The sequence below is a fragment of the Aegilops tauschii genome, chromosome 5 (assembly GCF_002575655.3).
Source record: "Aegilops tauschii subsp. strangulata cultivar AL8/78 chromosome 5, Aet v6.0, whole genome shotgun sequence".
Lineage (NCBI taxonomy): Eukaryota > Viridiplantae > Streptophyta > Magnoliopsida > Poales > Poaceae > Aegilops > Aegilops tauschii.
This window is the reverse complement of record NC_053039.3, coordinates 332518684-332542078: the sequence shown is the minus strand read 5'-3', so window position 1 is coordinate 332542078 and position 23395 is coordinate 332518684. Positions and strand designations below refer to the sequence as shown.

Sequence of the window (23395 nt, the reverse complement as noted above, 5' to 3'; positions counted from 1 at the left end):
ACGGGGTGCGGGCTGGACTTCGGCCTGATATGCCGCTTTGTCTCGGCCACGAGGTGGCCGGTCAGCCGCATCATACGCTGGAAGCGTAGGCTTTAATGCTTCCTCCTTGAGTTGGGATAGCAACCTGCGCTTTGGGTAACTTTTGGTTGGGCGCTCGAGTTTGTATTCCTCGGCCGCCAGGACCTCAGTCCATCTATCCGCTAGCAGATCTTGGTCAGCTTGAAGCTGTTGTTGCTTTTTCTTCAGGCTTTTTGCTGTGGATATAAGCCGGCGCTTGAAGCGCTCCTGCTCGACGGGATCCTCAGGCACGATAAATTCTTCGTCGCCGAGGCTCACCTCGCCTTCGGAGAGAGGCATGTAATTTTCATCCTCCGATTATCCGTCTGCTGCCTGTTCCTTAGGGCTAGCTTGCCCATCCTCCCGCTCGAAGCCTGGCTGGAGGGGATTGTCTTCGTCTTCGGCACTATCCACAGCGTTATTGTCTCTTGTGCCGGTATCGCCGCTTTTGCTATGGCGGGGCTTAGAGCGGCGCCGTTGACGCTGGTGCTTAGATTGCTTCTCGAGGGGATTATCCTCTGTTGCCTTATTGCCATCGCTTTCTTTGGGGGTGTCCACCATGTATATATCGTATGATGAGGTGGCACTCCAGCGCCCTGTGGGCGGTGGTTCCTATTCTTCTCCTGCATCGTCATCCATACCATCGATGTCTTCGGAGCCGAAATCAAGCATGTCGGTTAAGTCATCGACAGTGGCTATTAAGTGGGTGGTGGGTGGGGAACGAATTTCTTCGTCGTCCGCTTCCCACTCAAGCCGGACATAGTTCGGCCAAGGGCCTCCTGACATGGAGAGAGACCTCAATGAATTTAGCACGTCGCCCAAGGGCGAGTGCTGAAAGATATCTGCGGAGGTAAACTCCATGATCGGTGCCCAATCAGATTTGATAGGCACGGACGCAGGCGGTTCGGAGCCCGTGGCCGGGGACGGATCCGAGGGTCCGGCAACACAGGTCCCATAGGAGGTGAAGTCAGTATTCGGCTCTATCGCCGCTGAGTGTGCGGCCTCCGTGGCGGGGTCCATCCACCCGTCCTCGGACGGCGCGATCTCCCGAACACCGTCCGACAGCAGAGCTAAGTCATGCTCGTCGTGACTGTGCGGCGCACCTGACACGGGCTCGAATCCGTCGAAGATCAAGTCTCCGCGGATGTCGGCAGTATAGTTTAAGTTTCCAAACCTGACCTGACGGCCAGGGGCGTAGCTCTCGATCTGCTCCAGATGGCCAAGCGAGTTGGCCCGCAGTGCGAAGCCGCCGAATACGAAGATCTGTCCGGGAAGAAAAACCTCACCCTGGATCGCATCGTTGCCGATGATCGAAGGATCCATCAAGCCTTATGGTGACGGCACAGTGGAACTCTCAATGAGAGCACCAATGTCGGTGTCAAAACCGGCGGATCTCGGGTAGGGGGTCCCGAACTGTGCGTCTAAGGCGGATGGTAACACGAGGCGAGGGACACAATGTTTACCCAGGTTCGGGCCCTCTCGATGGAGGTAATACCCTACTTCCTGCTTGATTGATCTTGATGATATGAGTATTACAAGAGTTGATCTACCACGAGATCGTAGAGGCTAAACCCTAGAAGCTAGCCTATGATTGTGATTGTTGTTGTCCTACGGACTAAAACCTTCCGGTTTATATAGACACCGGAGGGGGCTAGGGTTACACAGAGTCGGTTACAAGGGAGGAGATCTACATATCCGAATTGCCAAGCTTTCCTTCCACGCAAAGGAGAGTCCCGTCCGGACATGGGACGAAGTCTTCAATCTTTTATCTTCATGGTCCAACAGTCCGGCCAAAGTATATAGTCCGGCTGTCCGAGGACCCCCTAATCCAGGACTCCCTCAGGGGCGCCGCCCCCCCTTCCATAGTCCAATTCGGACCAGATGGGGAGGGGGCGCGCGGCCTGCCCTAGCCGGCCCTCTCTCTCCACTAAGGCCCATGTGGACCATTAGTTCTCTCGGGGGTTCCGGTAACCCCTCCGGCACTCCGGTTTTACCCGAAACCACCCGGAACACTTCTGGTTTCCGAATATAGTCATCCAATATATCGATCTTTATGTCTCGACCATTTCGAGACTCCTCGTCGTGTCTATGATCATATCCGGGACTCCAAACTATCTTCGGTACATCAAAACACATAAACTCATAATACCGATCGTCATCGAACGTTAAGCGTGCGGACCCTACGGGTTCGAGAACTATGTAGACATGATCGAGACATGTCTCCGGTCAATAACCAATAGCGGAACCTGGATGCTCATATTGGCTCCCACATATTCTACGAAGATCTTTATCGGTCAAACGCATAACAACATACGTTGTTCCCTTTGTCATCGGTATGTTACTTGCCCGAGATTCGATCGTCGGTATCTCAATACCTAGTTCAATCTCATTACCGGCAAGTATCTTTACTCGTTCCGTAATGCATCATCCCGCAACTAACTCATTAATCACATTGCTTGCAAGGATTATACTGATGTGCATTACCGAGAGGGCCCAGAGATACCTCTCCGACAATCGGAGTGACAAATCCTAATCTTGATCTATGCCAACTCAACAAGTACCATCGGAGACACCTGTAGAGCACCTCTATAATCATCCAGTTACGTTGTGACGTTTGGTAGCACACAAAGTGTTCCTCCGGTATTCGGGATTTGCATAATCTCATAGTCATAGGAACATGTATAAGTCATGAAGAAAGCAATAGCAACATACTAAATGATCAAGTGCTAAGCTAACGGAATGGGTCAAGTCAATCACATCATTCTCTAATGATGTGATCCCGTTAATCAAATGACAACTCATGTCTATGGCTAGGAAACTTAACCATCTTTGATTCAACGAGCTAGTCAAGTAGAGGCATACTAGTGACACTCTGTTTGTCTATGTATTCACACATGTACTAATTTTTCGGTTAATACAATTCTAGCATGAATAATAAACATTTATCATGATATAAGGAAATATAAATAACAACTTTATTATTGCCTCTAGGGCATATTTCCTTCATGGCCGTCAGGGGGAGTAGATCGACTCGACGCGGTGGTGGGCGAAGAAGGCGGATGCAGGACTTGGCGGCGGCGCTCGATACCTAGCTTCCATCGCTCGTCATCCAGCCGTCAGCAGGCGTAGCTGCGAAAACGCAGGACGGGGCAGCGGGGGCGATCCTTTTTGTTCGTGAGATTGCGGGGTGGGGAATCATGATGTCCTATTTTTTTCCTTTTTAACGAACGGATGTGGGAACGAAAGGGTGCGGGGTAGCGATGTTCTTCGATCGATAGAACCTGGGATGGACGAACCAACGACATACGTACGAGACATTAGGAGTAGTGACATACGAAAATATTAATTTATGTGATCAAGCTATTTATGGTAAGTTTAATTAATTTAGATTTGATTTTTAGAGCTTGACCATTATTGATTCTTTTCATAAAGACATTACTAAATAACTTGCCTCCGCACGGAAAGTTCTGATCCATTCAGACTTTTTCCATTGTGTGAAAAATGAGGCGAAAATAAACCAATGAGAGGGGTCGTGGGAGGGGGACGAAAAAAAACCAACGAAAAAAAAACCATGGATGCTATTCACCAACTCAGACATTAGGAGTAGAGAAAAGAAAATGAATATTCAGGCCTTCTCCTGGAAAGGCGTCCAGGGTTTCTTTCGACCACAAGGTTCTCGGCCGTCCGATGAAAAACACCGACGACTGGATGTGCGTGTTCAACCTCCAGCCACCCTCTTCTTCCTTTGAACCGCCGAGTGACCGCCGGCCAAACCGCCTACTGCCCCTGCCCAAGGCCAGCGGCGCTCCCGCGACCGCCGCACCACCCCGCCCATCACTGCCGGCCTTGCCGTCGCCCCCGGCCATCCCTCTTGCCCCAGGCCTCGCCGTTTTTTTCTCCGACGAACTTGCACCACCGCCCCACCCCCACCGGATAGATCATGGGAAAGCATCTCCGGCAGCCCCCCCCCCCCCTCGGTTGCGGCTGTTTCTTCCTTACCTCTGGCGCCTCCTTCTAGCGAAAATCGACTGACCCAAATCAGATTTTCAGGCGACTCACGTTTAGCTATTGTGATATTGGTTTGGAGATGGGGATGAAATCTATTCGATGGTAGAGAGGTGATAAATTTGAGCACTGTTATAGTCAGTGACTATCTTCTTCACCACATGTGATTCGAAAATTTTGTTTTTACGAATATGCTAATAGTGTACCATTTCATTGATAGGGCGGAAGAAAGTACGAAGTGCAGCTCCTAGCCATGTATACAAGTTGGCGTTACGATTCACGATGACAAGAGGGAGAGGGGTTGCTCAGCCCCAGCAAAGCAAATCATGTTACATGAATAATTTTGTCTAGCCCTTTGCGATCGGCCCTAACCCAACAGTGCACCTTCTCTTGGATGTCGTGGATGAGCTTGGCCGTGGAGGGGTGCACGCCATCAATGATGGTTGTGTTGCGTTGTTTCCATGTAAACCAAGTCGTGAGAATGATGTCATGGCTCTAGGTTAGGTGCGCAAATGCATCACATATTAGGAGAGTGCGCCGGCATCGGAGGGGAATGAGCTTAGTGAGCGTGGGAGCGAGCTCGGTGATGGAAAGGCCCTCCAGCCAGTGGTCCATCCAGAGCGAGACAATCGTGCATCCCCTAAAGTCCAGACAATGGAGGCGCGGAAGAACCCCCGATTCCCTGGTTTGCAGGGAAGTTGTAGGTGGCACTAAGGCCGAAACATGTCATCAATTGAAGCCAGAGCTAGTGTGTGCGAGGAGCGAAGTCTGAGCGACGAAGAAGATCGCGGATAGCCAGACCGCAAGATAAGATAGGACAACATACTTTGGGCCAACTAAGGGCATCTCCAATGTCGACCCTCAAACCGCCCACAAGCGTCCGGACCGCGTGATCCGGATGTGTTGAGTCATCTAACATGGTCCTGTATCGGTCTGCAGGGCGGTCCGGAAGAACTTTCTCCCGCAAACTAGAGACAAACATCGGCGGGCTTTGCGGACATCCGGACAGCCCTCACGCCCGCTTTTGACCACCCAGGTCCATCCAAAACCCTCCTCCCTCGCCCGCGCACGTTCCCTCCAAGCGCTAGCTGCCCGCATTCATGCCGATGTAGAGTGCCTGCTCCACATTAAAGCCGACCCAGAGTAGACGCGACTTCTCACTGTCCCCACCATTGAAGCGGCGCGTCGACCAGGGCACCACCCGCTGCACGTCTGGCTAAACACGCCTCCTCGCTGCATTCAAACGTCTCCATGAACCCCGCACGTGTGCCGAGAAACCTCCTCCGGTCACACGTCCGTTCACGAGTGGGTTGACATTAACCACAACGACGGGCAAGCTCCTCCCATCAAACGACTATTTAAAGGAGGCCAGACGTCGAGCAAGAATGGCACCACTCCGCCGCTCCTCATCTCCTGCTTCCACCATTTTCTCCACCTTTCGATGGCATCCGACGAGCAGGAAGAGCAGTTTTCCGGCATAAAAGCCGGCTGGGTCGCCCGGCGAGCCTGCCGGATTCGAGCTAGGTAGCTGACTGCTCCACCTCTCTTGCCTAGCCTGACGGAGCAACTTGCCACGCCAAGCCAATGTGTGGTTCGACAACTTGCCGCTCGAAACCAGCTCGCGAAGGAGTAGCGAGTTGCTCCAGGTAGGCATGCGGGGGAGCACGGCGGAACGGGCATCGTGGCTGCCATGGACGAGGCCAGCCGCCGTGCCATCCACCATCAACTTTGCCGGCACCGTGCCTGGTCCGTGGAGAAAGACGCGGAGATCGACGGGTCAATGGCCCGCGCGTCCGCGCCCGCCGCCGCCAACAACATCGAGGAAAAGTAGAACACGGGAGGCCGCCGCCGCCAACATCGAGGGAAATTAGGACACGAGGCCGTCGTCGCTTGGGTCCCAGGAAGGCCACCATCGGCGCGTCATCGACGTGCACAGCCGGTGACTTGCACGGTTCAGCGCAGACCATCGTCGACCCTCGCCCCGGCTTCATGGTAGTAGAGCAGGCACCCTTCCCCTCCGGCTGAAGCACCCCCTTTGCCACTTCGATAAGCGGCGCAGCCGGACATAGGGAAGATACAGAGGAAGAATATACCTACGGGGCTCTCGGCAGTCTGATGAGCGGGCTGCTGGACATGGGGAAGACAAAAGGATCTACCGTGGCCGGCCGTAGACTAGTGTAGTGTATGTGTGTCATTGGAATGGAGCTCCGCGCGACCGTATGTGCACACATTTTACTGTTTTAGTTAAAATATGTCCAAAATGTAACTGTTTTTGTCCAGTTTGTAAGAAATCTGACGTGTTTGCACGAATTTCATCCATTGGTTCAGAAAGTTGCTGAAATGTATGCAGGCAGCATTGGATGGCCGCCTCCTGCATCTGTGTCTGCGGATTGGTCCCACTGTCCACCAACGGATGCGGGATGAAATTTACGGGTCATCGTTGGAGATGCCCTAACAAGGTAGTTACCAGCGCTAGCATCCTTGCGGCCATACCACAGAAAGTCGTGGATGACCCTGGTTACCAGCTTGAGAAGTGTTGGGTTGACCTCCATCGCAAGGAGGATGTGAACCAAGATATCACTTAGGACATGATGGACTAGAGCAAGGCGCTCGCCGCGCGAGAGATGGGATGCCTTCTAGGTGGTCAGCTTACAGATGATTCTGTCAACAAGTGGCATGAGTGCCCGAGGAAGGAACCTTGCCATCGAAAGGGGCAACCCAATGTCTTGAATGGGGATGACGGTGACCGGGAAATTAAGTAGCACTTCAATGGCATTGGAGAGATTGGCGGAGTGCACTAGATTGGCATGGCTAAACATTTGATGAAGTTTGTGCGGAGGCCCGAATCACCTCTGAACAAGCTCAAAAGCTCATAAATGATCATCAACTCGGACAGATTCAGATGGCCAAAATGACGACGTCATTGGTGAAGCGCGAGATGATGGATATCGCGTGGCAGTGGTAAGGCGGCGGAGGACCTGATGTGCAAAGTATGCTGCAACAAGGAATTAAATGTGTCGATGATGATGGCGAAGAGCATCAGCGAGAGAGGGTCCCCCTGACACATGCCACGAGCATGTGACACTGGGGGGGGGGGGGGTAGACTCTCGTTGACAAGGATGCGAGTAGAAGCGGTGGAGATGAGGATAGATACCCACTCACACCATCATCGACCAAATCCCAAGTGCTAGAGGTTTCGAGAAGAAAATGGCCATGACACCGAATCAAAAGCACGGGCGATGTCAAGATTGAGAAGCACTCCAAGGGATTTAAGATTGTGCAGAAGACGTCTCGTTTGGTGGGCAAGAAAGTTGTCATGGACACAACAGCCTACGATGAACATGATTTGGTTTGTCGAGATGATCTCGGTCAACCGAGGCAAGATTATTTTGAAGGAATACAAACCTACATTTTTGAGAGATTATTGGTTTAGGGGATCTGCTAGATATGCCTTAATCCATCAAACCAGAAAAATTCTCCTCAAACATAACTTTTAGGGGAACCGCTAAACTTGCTCTAAGTATGTTGTGTGTGATGCATTTGTGCGTGCATGCCAATGCGGTGGTGCGGCATCGCCAGGGAGCAGTCGGTGGTGCGGCATCGCCAGGGAGCAGTCGGTGGTGCTCACTGTCGCCATGGAGGACAAGCAACGCCTCTCCCCGGCGAGCAGTCGTGGGCTTGTCTTCTCCTTCCTCGACCGGGGCGGTGGCCATGGGCACGCCATGGGCTCTGCGCTCGGAGGCGTGCATGCATACATGTCAGCCTTAGTGGCTTAAGGCAGAAGGAGCGCCGCACGACGCCCCCCCCCCCCCCCCCCCCCGACGTCCTCCTGACGCTGGGCATGGTGGGCGGCTGGGTTGCACGACGCGGCGGCACTAGGGTGCAATGGAGAGATGCGGCGAAGAAAATAGAGAAAAGGTGTCTCACATACGTGCGAGTCGTGAGTCCCACAAGTGGGCTGAAATTTGAAGCACTAGTTATCTCTTATTTTGAGTTGTTGATCGTTTTTGAGGTAGCTACCCGCGTATTCCAAGCGGTAAGCATCAGTTATCAGGATTATGCGTCAGACTGCATAATTTTTGGCGATCGTCCTTTTGTCAGTTTTGGCAATCCAAATTTTGCCGAATCTGCTAGAATTGCTCATATAAGCAAAATCGACCGTGCAATCCTCTATTGGTCAATTGAATGCTCATCATGAAAATTGGGCATTTCTTTGTACATTCCCCTCTATAAGGACACAAAGAACACGATTGGAAGCAAAGCCATGTGATCTTTTATATAGCTTTTCAAACACATAAACGTTTTTCCTGCTAAATGCTATTCATGGTTGGAACAATCTAAATTTCGCATCCATCATTGGTACCGTTGGAAGGTGCTAGGCCTCGTGTGTCGCCACTCTTGTATGGCGGCGCGGAGTGCGTGGTTGGGCATGAGCTCATCGGTGGGAAGCTTGAGGTTGGTCATCGGCGACGTGTCGTGTCCGCTCCCCAGCCACTCCTTCATCGCCTCCGCCTCGTAGGTGAACCCGTCGCCGGCGATCTGCGGATCCCTCATCACCTCCTGCGAGGGCACATTCATCACCGCGCATCATTTCGGAAAGCCGCGCGCGTGTAAATGATCGAATGCACATGTGCATACCTTGAGTATCGGGCAGAGGAAGTAGGACGGAGCGCCGCCGCTGTCGGACGCCGTCGACGCCGAGAGCGACGACCACGTCCTCCCCGGCGTGGCGTCCGTCGCGGCCTCCAGCACGCTCAGCGCCTCATCCAGAAGCTCGGCCGGGCGATGTGGCCCTCCGGTTTCGACCGCGTCGCAGCATTTCAGCCCGAGGAGCGCAACCTCCGTGGCGCGCTCCATCGGCCACCCTCCGGCAGTCGCGTCCACCACCTCGTGCCAGGGCGTGCTCCCGTCGTTGGCCTTCTGCGCCGCCTTCTTCGCCGCGAACGCGGGCATGCCCGTGACCAGGCAGAGAAGGACCACGCCCAGCGCATGCACGTCGCACTGCGGGGTCAGCTCCCCCGTCGCCAGGTACCGCGGCTCCACATACGCCAGCGCCACGCCGCTCGGGAGCTGTGGCGGCGCCACGAAACCAGGCATGCCGAGGCCGGCGAGCTTGCTGGAGGAGCATTGCTCGTCCTCCAGGAGGATATTCGTCGGCCGGACGTCCCCATGCACTGTTGCCGTCGAGTGGAGGTAGGCCAGGGCGGAGCAGGTTCGGTACGCGATGCCGCACCGCGCGTGCCACGGCAGTGGCGGCGCCTCCCCTCCAAGACGGTCCTCCAAGCTCCCGCCCGGCACGAGCTCGTGCACCACGGCGCGCGCCTCCGGGCACGCGCCGACGAGCGCGACGATGTTTGGGTGCCTCGCCCTGGCGATGGCGTCCACTGCACGACCGAACCGCGCCTCGTGGACGGCGACGTCGGGGCAGATCATCTTGACGGCGACGCTCATGCCGCGGAGGCTCCCTCTGTACACGCGGCCGCGGCTGCCGGCACTGGCGCCTCCTATCATGGTAGACTCGTTGAAACGATCTGTCGCCTCCTCCAGCTCCAACAAACCAAGCTGCAAGAAACTCACACTTTGATCACCACCGTCCACCGCAGGCATGGATTCTTCGTCAGCTGCAGGCTCTTCTCCTCGGTGCTCCCGCCTGAGCGCGTCGAGGACAGAGCACGACTCCGACATCCTGACATCCAGTTCGCCCATCACGCGCCCTGAGTCGCTGATCTGGAGCTCGAGCTCGGCGCTACGGTTATCAACCTCCCGTATCTTCTCGAGAATGGCGTCGAGCTCCCGCCGGTCTTGCTCCACGGCCGCGCGCTCCCTCGCCAGACTCTCCTCCATTTCCTTCCGGCGCCTTGCCTCGCCATGGTAGGAGCTCTCCGCGTCCCTGGCCTGCACCCAATCAAAATCAGATGATGGTCGTGAATCTGATTCGCTGATCGAAGCAAACCAATCTCATCTCTTGTATTCAGAAGCTTACCATCATAGACACGTCGGCCAGGTCTCGGTCGGCCTTCTGCCGCCGGCGAGTCTCTTCGTACGCCTCGTGCCTGAGGCTCCCGGCCTCCATAATCGCGTCTTTGAGCTTCTCGTACAAAGCATCTTCCATGTCACCAGCTTCCTCCTGACAAAACCATCATACAAGAATATTTTGTACCACGCCGACATGATCACACGATCGTAGCGCATGAAAATTTTAAATTTTAGCACATTGTATTTCTTTTTTTGAGGAAATTTCACCACATTGCTGTTCATATAAATAAAAAATCTTTGTTTGAAATGCCTGCACATACCGAACCATCGTGCGAAGGCGTGGGCGGGTCTTCTTCGACATCCTGCAGTGACTGCACGACAGCCGACGACCCACCTTCAGCAGCTCCCTCATGACCGGAATCCTCGACGCTGTGATCCGTGGCATTGTCGCTGTCGTCCCTGCTCGGAGTCCGTTGGAACGACGCCGCCATCATCGGATCCGGCGAGTCGTGGTGCATACCCAACAGCTCGCCGTCACCATCACCGTAGAGCGTCAGGCGTGGCGGCGACGATTTCGATCTCGAGTAGTCGGAGGCGACCGATCTGGGACTGGTGCTAGCCGTAGATGGCTCTCCTCTGCTCAGCCCCTCGCTGACCTCCCTGAGTAATGGCCAGATAAATGGCATTAACAATATGAAATGTGGCAGTTTTACTAACTATGCTTTCTACTATTAACACTTCAGTATACGTCTAAGTTGTCTGGTTTTTAAATTTGGTTAAGTCCATTTTCTGACTATTGATTCTTTTGTCAAGATCCGTGTTATTTTTTCCTTTCGTTGTTTTATGGCCTCTTAAACTAATTTTTGACTTGCCTCTGTTTGAGGTAAGTTGATTTTTTTTCTTCAGTTGTTTTTTTTATTTGCCCATATTTGAGGTAAGTCAATTTCTGAGGCTGATTTTTTTTTTGGACATTGTGGCTGAATTTTCTACTTGCCTCTGTTTGGGATAAGTCGATTTTTCTATTGGGCTTAAAGCCCATTATACAATGTCCTTTTCGTTTTTTTTCTTTTCTTTTAATTTTAGTCGGTTTTTCATTTTTCAACGTGGGGATTTTTTGGCATGTTGGATGAGTGAAAAGGTATCCGTGCAAGTACTATACAGTATGTGTGTAAATTACATTAGAGTGTGAAAAATGCAATATGTTTATTCTTAGCATATTAAAAATCAGCATAAGATGGTGTGCAAGTTATTATAAGTTTATATTTCATTGTCTTTCTTCTTCAAGGCTATACCAATGTCGTTAATATATTCTTCCTTAGAACACTTTATTATTTTGATTTTTTTTGGTTTTTATTTTATTTTCTTTCTTATTTAAAGGTAATAACAATGCCACTAATTCATTTATTTTACCAAACTTCTTTTTATGAATCTCCACAATTATATATTTATTCTTCCATGTTATAAAAAAGTAATTTCTATGTAAATTATTTGAAAATTTTGTCATTATTTTTTATATTTATTTTCATTTCTTTCTTCCTAAATTGAAATACCAATGCCACTAATTAATTTTTATTTTTCAAAAAACTTCATTATTTTCATTTTTGTTTTTTAATGGTAATACCAATGCCACTAACTCATTCCTTCTTACAAAATTCTTTTTGCGAAAAAATCACTATTATATGTTGGTTCTTGCATATGATAAAAAAGCGCAAATTATGCGTAAATTGTGTGCAATTTTTGTCTCTGTTTATTTACTTATTTTCTTTTTCTTTTCTTTAAAGCGGAATACCAATGCCACTAATTCATTTTTCCTTAAAAAGTTTTATTATTTTAGTTTTTATTTTATTTTCGGTCTTCCTTAAGAGTAAAATACCAATGCCACTAATTTATTCTTTTTTAGGAAACTTCTTTTTACCAAAATTTCACTATTATATGGTTGACCGAAAGGCGTCAAGATGTTCAGACATATATATGTACCTAGTGCAGATGAGGTTTCCTTTGCAGACGAACCAGATCCTGCAGGAGGGGTTGGCCTTCCGCTGTACTGTCACTGCCTTCTTAGACTTCGGCGCCCGCAACTTCCTAGCATCCACACACCAGATCCATCACAATCACAATACAATGTACTATCGATCTAGCTAGGAAATACTAGTAGCTTGTATCGATCATCTCTACATCCACGCGCGCGCGCACACCGACACTAGAGGCACCAGAAATGCTGAATCCATCTTGCTACGTAGCATGAACTACTGCGGGACCGAGAGAGTGGTAGGTAGGCGGGTACCTGGTGTATCCCCGGTCAGCGGCGGCGCCCATGACGAGCTCGGCGATGGCATTGTCGTCGACGAGCTGGACCAGGCCCCTCGCGGCGTCGTCCCCCGACACGATGACCTTGCGCGCGTGGACCTGCTCCGATCGAACGCGACCGTTCAGCTCAGCGTCTCGGCGGTGGTGGGGATCAAAATGAGGATCGCCTCGTCATGAGAGGAAACGAAGGGAGGAGGGGTTGGTGTGGACGAAGGAAGGAACGAACCCTTTGACTTGCGCAGATGTCGATGAGGACGTCGAGGGCCTTGCTGGCCCTGTCCTCCTCCAGCTTGCTGTACGCGGCCACCTCGTGCTCCGCAAGTTGGCTCACCGGGACCCACGCCCCCACTGCAATCAAACAAGCGGCAAGGTCGTCGTCAGTCCGTACGTGCACCCGGCGATGCCACACACGAGATTCCTCGTCGACACACAAAAAGCGTAAAACCCAAAAGGTACTCCCAAAAATGGACAGAACAAAACTTAAATTAACCTCCCAAAAATAATTTGTAGTGCAGGGAGTTTTGATTGGAGCTTGAGCGCACTGCGCTTGGCAAAACGAAGATAATAGTACTACAGTACAGTATTTTCATAGCAGAGGTAAACAAGTAGTGGTAGTATGCTTACTCATGTTGATGCGGTGCGGCGGGCGGTGGACGTGGGCGAGGACGAGGCGGTGGCGGCTCCGGGGGAAGTTGGCCAGCACCCACCGCAGGTTGGCCCTCCACTCCCTCCCCGCCTCCTTCCCCACCGCGCAGTACACTTGCACCTCCGCCGCGGCCGCTCCCCCTCCGCGCTCCTCCTCTCCGTCCTCGTCCTCGCCCTCGCCGCTGCGACCAACGCCGCCTGCCTCCGCCATATATATGGATCCTCCTTCCGAGCTATAGCTAGCTGCTTGATCGGTCGATGAGCTGCTTCACTTGATCGATCCTCCTTCTCTTGATCTTCCACAAGGGGCTGCGCGGGAACGGCCGGCGAGCTCGGCACCCGGTGATACGGATACGACGTGGGAGAAAGAGAGAGAAAGGGTCGCGGAGGTAGGCTGGTTTCTACGTCTTCCTCGAGTGCGACTGGAACTGGTTACTTGGCTTGCTGCCTGCACCTAAAAGCTAGAGGTAGTTGCAGGAGGAAGAGGAGACAAGAGAGAGACAAGGACAACACCCATCGGAAGCAGTTGGAAGATGGTCGCGTCTCTGGCAGGCGGGCCCGCGTGGAGGGATATTCCCGGCACCTTTATCTCGGGGCTAGCTAAGCTACCTGGACTCTGGATGGATGGATCATGTTGACCAGACCTGCTCCTCACGAGCAGCCCGGCTTGAACTCGCCTTGCATCCATTCCAAACTGTGCAACAAAGACCAAACGTCGGCACACCGTAGACGCACGTATCTCCGAGTTTTGCCAAGGACATCATGCATCGAATGCACCATACGAGAAGTCGAGAATTGCATATAACATCATACAAGAACGAAGCGCTGGACTGAGCACATATGGCTGGGAAATTAGCATGGCGCGTCATGAACCCAGTTGACTATTCCGTACAAGGGATATGCTACGAACCTAATATGAATATGCTTCGACTTGCCTCATATACTAAACATGAAAGCTGTGGCAATTAAGGCTCTTGCACCCAATCAGACCTTCTTAATGACATGTGTCCCTGCATGATCGATACATGAGCAAGGACGGGAAGGGCAGTACAGTTTTCAAACCGTGGCGCTTAATCATGGTCACATTGGACGAAGTTAAGTACTACTACTAGTATTACTTTAAGACATAAATACATGATACACCATCTAGCAGCAAACTAAACTAATAAGCTGAGGTTAGTTGCCAGGACACCAACATTTCTTTAAAAAAACCCTATAGTAGCTCTGATGTCAGCGATGACGTGTCTCATAGAATTAGTAGTATGTAGATTCAAACTCTAACTGACTTGCTAAGAGGGGTCGATCGCCATGCTTTTATGCTGAAAATATCAGATAAAAGCACTCTAACAGAGTCACCGTATCAATCTAGATGACCAATCTTTTTGCAGCGCCTTACAAAATCAGGGTCATAGCTTCCGTATTTAGAGGCTAGGGACACTATCTTAGATTGTGCTCCGTAGCCAACCATGGGAAGGAAGTTTTTCTCATGCCTCCTTTTGCTTTCTTTTCTTCTTCCTCTTTGGTTTCTTCCACAAAGGAAGGGAGGCAAAAACCTTGCTAGAAGCCACCTGGAAAGGTGGGAAGATGGATAATCAATTTGACTAATCCCCCTTCAACAATGGGATTCCCATGGCTGATTATGTCAAGGCCCTTGACCGTGTGTTTTTTAAAGTGCATTTTGCATTTCTAAAATATTCCTCACATAGTTTTTGGAAAAAAGTCCAGGGTTGTATTTTAGAAAATGGCATTGTGTTTTCAAAACATTGTTCATCGTGTTCTATTTTTTCTTAGTGCATTAGAAAAAGTCCCAAATAATTAATAAAAAAGTTCACCATGTACTTAGAAATGTTCATCTTGTACAGCAAATGTTCATTATGCTATCTTTAAAAATCCAAAGCATACTTTACAAGTTTACAGTAAATGTTTAGGTCTGTAAAACATGTTGACTATTTGCTCAAAATCTTCCTCACGTATTTAAAAAATCTTCATGTATTTTTAAATGTTCTTGTGCGTTTAGAAACTGTTCATCATGTTTTAAATAAAAATACACCATGTTTTTCAAAAGGTTCATCATTTATTTTAAAATAGTATGTGTCACATTGTTATTTAGTTGAAAAATTGGTAAAAATATGAACTGCTTTTTTGAAAATTCATGACCACTTTTTGAAGTACATTACCATATTTTCAAAACATGCGGACACTGTTTATAAAAGTATGAAAAAATAAAACAAATAAGTTCTGATGTACCTCTAAAATATACTAGAGGATATCCCACACGTTGTTGTGGAATTTGATATATAGATTTAAATATTGTCTAGCATACTAATTCAGTCCTTACGATCTAAGTTATGTGAGAAATTTTGGCATAAGCAAAGATAATTATTAACATGAAAAGTTGTGTATGTCACAATTAAATGCAATTTGATTTAAAACCCACTTATAATAATGTACTTTTTTTAACACGGTACAGACACAAAGTGCTCATATACACGCGCATGCACCTCACCCCTATGAACGCACACATGCACACCCTATCCCTATGAGCACCTCCGGAAGCCTGAGCCGACATATCATCTTAAAATTTACGAAGTCACCGTAGGCACCTCGTCATCGACGGGAACGTCTTCCCCCACTGATTTCGCATCGCCAGAAATCCTGAAATAAATACCGGAATAAATGCGAGCGTCAGGACTTTAACCCTGGTGGGATGGGGATAGCACAATCCCTCTAACCATCCAACCACAGGTTGGTTCGCACTTATAATAATGTACTAATGCATGTTGCATGATAAAGGATTACCATGTGTAGATCGGACAGATGTCAGTGGATCAAGCTTGTAAATCTAGAAACTGCAACAATTTTGATGGTTTGAAAGTATGTCTGTTGAGATAATTAAAAGTAGTGGGATCAAATCTCTTAGCGATATATGGATTCTTGCATTTTACCTTATTTGGGACAATTGTATTTTACCTTATTTTTAGTGGAATTGTATTTTACCTAAAAGAACAAGAGAAGAAATGTGAAAAAAAAATGAAAGAGCGTGCTACACGTACACGATAGGAGAACATGCAACCTGCCGCTACGTTGGGCCCGGCCCATGTTCCGTACGCTGTAGGCGAGCGATCCGCTCAGGACGAGGCGAGCACTGCCCCAGACAAAGCGCCGCTCCCGAGTCCGCCCCGTCCCCAGCAGCCATTCACCCTCGCCGGCGCGCCCCCACCGCCAATCCACCTCGCAAGCACAGCGCCGCCGCCATCCCGCCCACTGTTGTGTCCCCCACCCTCCTGCCCCAACGCCGCTGCACGCAGAAAAAGAGGAGAGCGCCGCGCCGGCGTCGCCCGTCCCCCCGTCCCCCCGTCGGCCGTGCTCTCCACTTCCAGGCCGCCTCCCCGCTGAACTCAGCGGCGCACCTTGCTTCTGCCCGCCGCCACCGCCCCCCCCCCCCCCCCCCCCCCCCAAAGGCACGGCGCCGCCTCCCCGCTGAACGCCGTGAGCTCTCTGCGGCCATCCAGACATGACCATCGATTGCCTCGTGCTAGGCAAGCGACCTACCAACCACTTCGTCTCACACCGTTTGACCGATCGAAACCACTCTGATGTTGTCCGTCTGTGTACGTTCGTGCTGCAGGGGCGGGGCAGGAGGTGGGGAAGAGCTGCGTGGTGGTGACCATCGGCGGGAAGCGTGTCATGTTCGACTGCGGCATGCACATGGGCCACCACGACCATCAACGCTACCCGGACTTCGCACGCATCCTTGCCGCCACCCCCGGCGCCGACTTCACCTCTGCCATCTCTTGTGTGGTCATCACGCACTTGTATGTGGGCAATAGCTTTATAGTTCCTCTGGGTCGATTGTTCCAGTTGCTGGCACGATTAGCTCACTTCTGAAGTTTGTCTCTTGCAGCCATTTGGATCATATTGGGGCGCTGCCGTATTTCACCGAGGTCTGTGGGTACCACGGTCCGATTTACATGACGGTAAGCCTAACTCTGTTCAGTTGTGCCAACTGTTGGTGTATACTTGGTTTTGTTCATGTGGTTACTGGTTAGGGAATATATTTGTATTTGTATTGGGGGTTGATAATTTTCAGATTTTACTGAATCTGAGCTATCAATAAGTCCTTGCTGGTAAATATTAATTCATAGATGCAAGTGAGTGAATGTCGTCGGGTCACGGAAGTTTTTTGATTTTTTTTTTCAAATTTAGTAAATAGTGGATATCATATTTGTGCAAAATTTCAAGATCAAACTCAATCTCATTTGCTAGGTAATTTTTTTACTGAATAATCATTAGGCATGGTTTATTCAGTACTACCTCTGTAAACTAATATAAGATCGTTTAGATCACTACTTTAGTGATCTAAATGATCTTATATTAGTTTACAGAGGGAGTACTTATCTTTTGATATTTGGAAAATGGGATTAATTTTATTTTATTTTTGAAATTCCGATGACTTCAATACTTTTTCCTGAGTTTTCTTCATATTCTAATTACAACCTGTGCCTCAAACAGTACCCTACAAAGGCTTTAGCTCCATTGATGCTGGAAGATTATAGGAAAGTAATGGTAGATCACAGGGGAGAGGAGGAACAGTATAGCTATGAAGACATTCAGAACTGTATGAAGAAAGGTAGTGATAGATTTCAACATTTCTTTCACTGGTCTACTCGCAAAATGATGATGCTGCCGCACAAGTATGCAGGGATGATAATTCTCATTTGCTTTTCATATTTGACCTTTCAGTCATACCCTTGGACTTGAAGCAAACCATTCAAGTAGATAGAGAACTTGTGATCCGTGCCTATTATGCTGGACATGTATGTTCTCATACCTATGTTTCTCTTGCGTCCAGCAATATCCTGAAATTATTATTCAAAGTTGTCAATTGTTCTCTGTGCTTACTAATTCTCAGAGAGTTGAGTGTTCATGTCTGTGCTTCCTAATCTAGTTATTGTGCCAAACTTAAGGTTTTGGGAGCTGCAATGATTTATGCAAAAGTTGGAGATGCTGCTTTGGTCTACACCGGGGATTACAATATGACACCAGACAGACATCTCGGAGCAGCGCAAATTGATCATCTGAAGTTGGATCTCTTAATAACGGAGTATGTTCCAACTCCAATTGCAAATATGCTTTTCTACACTATGTCCAATTTTCTTGGATTGTTGACCTAGCAGGTTTCTTTTTTTCTCTTGTCCTTTTTTGGGGTGACATTTCATTGCATGGTTTATCTTTACTAATGTCATGTTTCCAGACTGCTACACCACTCGACCTGTAGCTGGTTCATGTAATTAACCACTGCGCTTACCTGAAAATCAGTTGGGCTATAGTCGGAAATCACCTCTTTAAGTACTGAATAGGTTGGTCCATTTAGCTAATGTTTAAATAAAATAAATGTCTCTTCAATATTTTAGGGTTTATTTTTTGTTGTCTCTTACCATTACAATCAGGCATTAACAGTACAGTTCCGTTGTTTGGATATTACTTTTTCCATGTGTAAGTACAAATTGATGTTTCTATCTGCAGGTCTACATACGCTAAAACTGTACGCGACTCAAAGCATGCCCGTGAGAGAGAGTTCTTAAAAGCGGTATGGAACCTGAATCTTGACATTGCCAATATATTCTGCCTTGTAGATTTTTGTTGCATGTTTAATATGTTGGTGGAGCAAGATAATCATCAATGCTGATACTTGTGTTCTCCTACATCCAGGAAGTTAACATTCACCAGTTATTAAGTGCAACTTGTTCCAATAATGAATCTGTTGTCGAGTTCTTACAGTTTATTCTAAAATTAGTTGACTTGGCTATATTGAGAAGTTAAATTAAAATCATTTGAGTTTATGTATGCTACTCAGTGATAGTATGTTTTCTGTAGGTCCACAAATGTGTTTCTGGAGGAGGTAAAGTTCTGATTCCAGCATTTGCTTTGGGCAGAGCTCAGGTACCCCCACTTACTGTCAGTTATATGTGAGACAAGCAAATTTATGATCGACTGTATCACTATACTTAACTGAGTAGGTTCCCAGTGGAAAAATATTTCCTTGGGGGCACACTGTTTAAAACTTCCAGAATAGAATATCCATTTACATGTGACATAATTGATCTTATATGTGTCAGGAGCTATGCATATTACTGGATGACTATTGGGAAAGGATGAACTTGAAGATTCCTATTTATTTCTCAGCTGGTATGTGTTTTTTTGGTCATCTTAAAAAAAGTAGACCAGCGGGGGTGGAAACCCGCGGCATTATATTAAGAGAGAATGTGAGACATAGAATTCGACCTGAGGGGTCGAACCCAGCTCAGCAGGGCGACACCACTGGGCTACGTGCCCATCCACCTTTTGGTCAAACTTTAACTTGCTTTTATGAATTGTGTATTTATCTGACATTATATTTGTTCTATAGGTTTAACCATTCAAGCTAACATGTACTACAAGATGCTTATTGGATGGACTAGCCAGAAGATCAAGGACAGCTACACAGTTCACAACCCATTCGACTTTAAGCATGGTAACGTTCTTGAAAAAGCTTCTCAGTCAACCATGTGCAAAATGAATATAAAAAAGCATTCGATTGTGTAAAAATACCAAATGTTTAGTTCAGCCTTTAAAAGAAGACCTACACTTCGATCTTTGCCATTAGGTGAAATTTAGTTTTTTTGTAAGAAAAATTCTAAATGGATCTGCTGGATACTATGTCGGCTCGTCCATTGTGTCTCTTCTTAGCAAAGGTTCTTATTTGTAAGTTAAAGAATTTCTTTTGACCTAACTTAGCCTGTACATTTTTAAATGGAAATATGATATTTGCTTTATTTGCAATTCCTTTACCAAAATGACATTGTAGGTTTTCTCACATTGCAGTTTGCGACTTCCAGCGTTCATTCATTAATGATCCTGGACCCTGTGTACTTTTTGCGACACCTGGTATGATTAGCGGTGGATTTTCCCTTGAGGTGTTCAAAAGATGGGCTCCATCAGAAAAAAATCTGGTTACACTTCCAGGGTATTGCCCTTAACTCAGAATTTCTGTTTTTTTCCATGTTTGCTAATGGCGTAGGAACAAACATACATGTTTATTCTCTGATGAATAAATTGCTCCTGTTGGGTTGTTACTACTGGTACTGTTATGGTGGAAAACATGAGAGGTCTACCCTGCCTTCTGCTTTAGTGAATGCTTACCTGCTTGGAGATGATGTCTTTCTCTTGGAGTTGAATGTTGTTGCTTTATAGTTTGTGCTTGACGCATTTTTCTGCTTTGGTTTCTATTAATTCTTATTTCCCTCATCTTTTACTGAAATAAGTAGGGAAAACTTTTCTGCCTGTTTAAAATATATAACTGTGATATTTGTATTTTGATCTCACGTTTACTTTCATCCAGATATTGTGTTGCCGGAACCATTGGCCATAAATTGATGTCTGGAAAACCAACCAGAATCGATTTAGACAAGGAAACACATATTGATGTCAGATGTCAGGTTGGCCTTTCTTCATTTACAGTTCTCTCAGTCTACAGTAAAATTACATAGGAAGTGGATACTAGATTGACCTTTGGTTGATAATTTTCAACATCTTGTGCCATTTCTCATCAGTCATCACTAGTCCATTTAGTGCTTTATTGTGTTCCTAAAAAAATTGTATGTTGCTTATGCATGCTCAAATTTGTAACTTACACTATTACGAACTATTTGACAGATTAGCTCGACATAGTAACAAGTAAGTTCAGGTCTCCAGCTTAATGAATCACTTTTCTTGAAATTTTGGTAGTTAGCCTCTGTAATCCTTTTTTCCTGTGTTCATGCTTATCCTTTTCTCTGAATGTAATTATGCTCATACCAGTGTTATTTTTTCCATTCTGTGCACCAGATTCATCAGCTGTCATTCAGTCCTCACACAGACTCCAAAGGGATCATGGATCTCACAGAATTTCTTTCACCCAGCCATGTGATTCTTGTTCATGGCGAAAAGCCTCAGATGTCCTTTTTGAAGGAGAGGATTGAATCTGAACTGGGGATGCCATGCTATTACCCAGCTAACAACGAGACTGTCTCCATTCCGACGACCAAGAATCTGAAAATAAGCGCCACGGACAAGTTTATCGCAAGCTGTAGCACTTCTCAGGCTAGAGATAGTACACAGAAGTCGAATCTGATTTGTGGTAACCACCTGTCAGGAGCCAACGGCGACGAGAAGCTAGCGGAGGGCATTCTTCTGATGGAGAAGAGCAAGGACGCGAAAATTTTGTGCGAGGATGAGCTTCTTCAGTTGCTGGGCGCAGAAGGACATTCACTCCAATTTGAACCACTGCTTCACTCCAGGATTGGAGAGGCAGAAACCGACATTGTAGATGATTTAGCCAGTGAGTGAAATGACTGGATACTGTTTTAGCTTTAGTGGATGATCTGAAGATAGAATTAGTGTTTGCTTGCACCTCATGTTGGCTTTGAACCTCAAGTGCCAATCGAACATGCTGCAAAATTTAACAGTTCGATGGTTTTATAAGGACATCTCTCGGGTAAATCAAATGCCAGCCGGGCTGCATTTGCAACCAGTTTTGAAAGTATCAAGGATGCGTTCATAAAATATTAAAACAGAAAACACATAGATGGTATAAAGGGTGTTTGCGTGGTGACCAAGAGATTTTGCTCGTCACCCCAGCACACACCCTCCTCCGTGCTGGGCCGGCCGACATTTCCCTTTTTTTTCCTGTTTTCACGCCCAAAAATCTACGCGCCTGGTTTGGGCCTTGGGGAGCTCCTAGCTGCCGCTCTGTGCGGCAGGTTGTCGCCCGCACGCACAGGGCAGTCTACGACTGGGCCAGCCCATGAAGGTAGCGACAGGCTACGATTTATAGCTCCAAAAAAATGTGGCATCACAGGGTATCGAGCCAAGGATCTCTTCCGAAGATGCAAGGTGCTACAAACAGCTGAGCTAGCAACCTTTCCAGATCGTAAGACAACACAAACCCTTAAGAACAAAACCCGAGCGCATACTTGAAATATTTCCGTAATCCCGAACGCAATTTTTTCTTAGGCAACGCAAATCGTTAAAAACTGTAACATTTTCTGAAAATCGTGAACAATTATTTTGAAACGGTAACATTTTTTGTAATTCAACAACAAAATTTGGAAAAGCGGACATTTTTTAAGCTCCAAATCAAAATATGAAACATGAACATTTTTTGAAAACTGTGAACAATTATTTTGAAACGGGAACATTTTTTGTAATTCAACAACAAAGTTTGGAAAAGCGGACTTTTTGTAAGCTCCCAAACAAAATATGAAACATGAACATTTTTTTAAAACTGTTAACAATTTTTAAAACTCCTAAAAGACGGAAACATGAACATTCTTAAAAATTATTGAAAATGGGATTTTTTTTTAAGTTTTGAATAATTTTTACTAACCTTACGAACAATTTTTGAAAAAACAAAAACAAAATTGGAAAACATGAACATTTTTTGAAATTTACGAACAATTTTGAAACACGAACAATTTTTCTTACTCTTGAAAGATGACAATATGAATATTTTTAAATTTTTGTGATTTTTTTTTAAATTTGTGAGCATTTCAAAGAAAAACATTTTCTGAACAAATTTTTGAACTCCGAACATTTTATGAAATTTGGGAACATTATCTTGAAAATGTGAACATTTTTTGGAATTTACGAACATTTTTTTAAATGAGAACATTTTGTGAAAATCTGAAATGTTTGAACTTTAGGAACATTTTGAAAACACAAACAATTTTTTCGAAATGTGAGAACATTTTTTGAAAACACAAACATTATTTCCAATTTGTGAACATGTTTTTTGAAAACACAAGTTTTTTAAAACCCCGAACATATTTTCAAATTTTCGAACAATTTTGAATTATAAACATTGTTAAAGTTTGCGCATTTTGAAAAAAGAAAAGAAACATAAAAGATAAAATCGAAAATGAAAAAAAAAGAAACATAAAAGAAAAAAACTAAAGAAACCTAAATGAAAACCAGCCACAAAAAACAACAGGAAAAAAGAAAAACGGATTCAGGGAACCTTCTAGAAGGTTCCCAAAACAGGAGAAAAACGTTGCTACGCTAACCGCTAACGGGCCGGCCCAGATCCCGTCGCTCCCTCCTGAATTTTGTGCAAACCCTCGACATCTTGATGCAATGTGCGTCACATAGGATTTTCCCCTTGTTTGTTTTGAACCGGCGACCTTGGAGCTCCTATACGACGGCCAGACGCACAGGAGCGTCTCTGACTGGGCAGGCCCATACAGCGAAGAAAAATCGCAAATAGAACCGCGAGTGCTAGTTGCTAGGATCGAACTCGCGATGTCGCTCTAACCAACCCGTGCTGCCAGATACTACACCGTATGCCTAATGGTAAAAGATATTAGCGCGAACTCATTTTAACTATAAC

The 23395-nt window shown here is 47.0% G+C and overlaps 2 protein-coding genes across 2 annotated transcripts; one reads left to right on the top strand and one right to left on the bottom strand.

The window, feature by feature from the left end:
• Nucleotides 1-8312: 8312 nt before the first annotated feature.
• On the bottom strand, nucleotides 8313-13744 carry LOC109778562 (U-box domain-containing protein 33). Its single transcript, XM_020337127.4, has 8 exons — nucleotides 12970-13744; nucleotides 12572-12693; nucleotides 12323-12444; nucleotides 12016-12120; nucleotides 10359-10698; nucleotides 10046-10189; nucleotides 8701-9957; nucleotides 8313-8622 (listed from the first exon to the last, which is right to left on the bottom strand). Exons 1-8 carry the CDS (start codon nucleotides 13199-13201, stop codon nucleotides 8416-8418), a joined length of 2529 nt encoding a protein of 842 aa, XP_020192716.1. The 5' UTR covers nucleotides 13202-13744; the 3' UTR covers nucleotides 8313-8415.
• A 2382-nt stretch (nucleotides 13745-16126) lies between these two features.
• On the top strand, nucleotides 16127-21495 carry LOC109778563 (cleavage and polyadenylation specificity factor subunit 3-II). Its single transcript, XM_020337129.4, has 13 exons — nucleotides 16127-16529; nucleotides 16619-16805; nucleotides 16895-16967; nucleotides 17503-17620; nucleotides 17734-17807; nucleotides 17958-18094; nucleotides 18517-18580; nucleotides 18868-18933; nucleotides 19110-19179; nucleotides 19400-19504; nucleotides 19855-19996; nucleotides 20372-20468; nucleotides 20857-21495. Exons 1-13 carry the CDS (start codon nucleotides 16505-16507, stop codon nucleotides 21355-21357), a joined length of 1659 nt encoding a protein of 552 aa, XP_020192718.1. The 5' UTR covers nucleotides 16127-16504; the 3' UTR covers nucleotides 21358-21495.
• Nucleotides 21496-23395: the final 1900 nt, after the last annotated feature.

Excerpts from the sequence above, each read along its gene's own strand:
- LOC109778562 (XM_020337127.4), bottom strand. The coding sequence starts at position 13,201 with ATGGCGGAGGCAGGCGGCGTTGGTCGCAGCGGCGAGGGCGAGGACGAG. Across the intron at positions 12,121-12,322 it reads GCTGACCGGGGATACACCAG|GAAGTTGCGGGCGCCGAAGT; the intron begins GTACCCGCCTAC and ends TGTGGATGCTAG. Across the intron at positions 10,699-12,015 it reads GGAAACCTCATCTGCACTAG|GGAGGTCAGCGAGGGGCTGA; the intron begins GTACATATATAT and ends GCCATTACTCAG.
- LOC109778563 (XM_020337129.4), top strand. The coding sequence starts at position 16,505 with ATGACCATCGATTGCCTCGTGCTAG. Across the intron at positions 16,530-16,618 it reads CATCGATTGCCTCGTGCTAG|GGGCGGGGCAGGAGGTGGGG; the intron begins GCAAGCGACCTA and ends TTCGTGCTGCAG. Across the intron at positions 19,505-19,854 it reads CCCATTCGACTTTAAGCATG|TTTGCGACTTCCAGCGTTCA; the intron begins GTAACGTTCTTG and ends CTCACATTGCAG.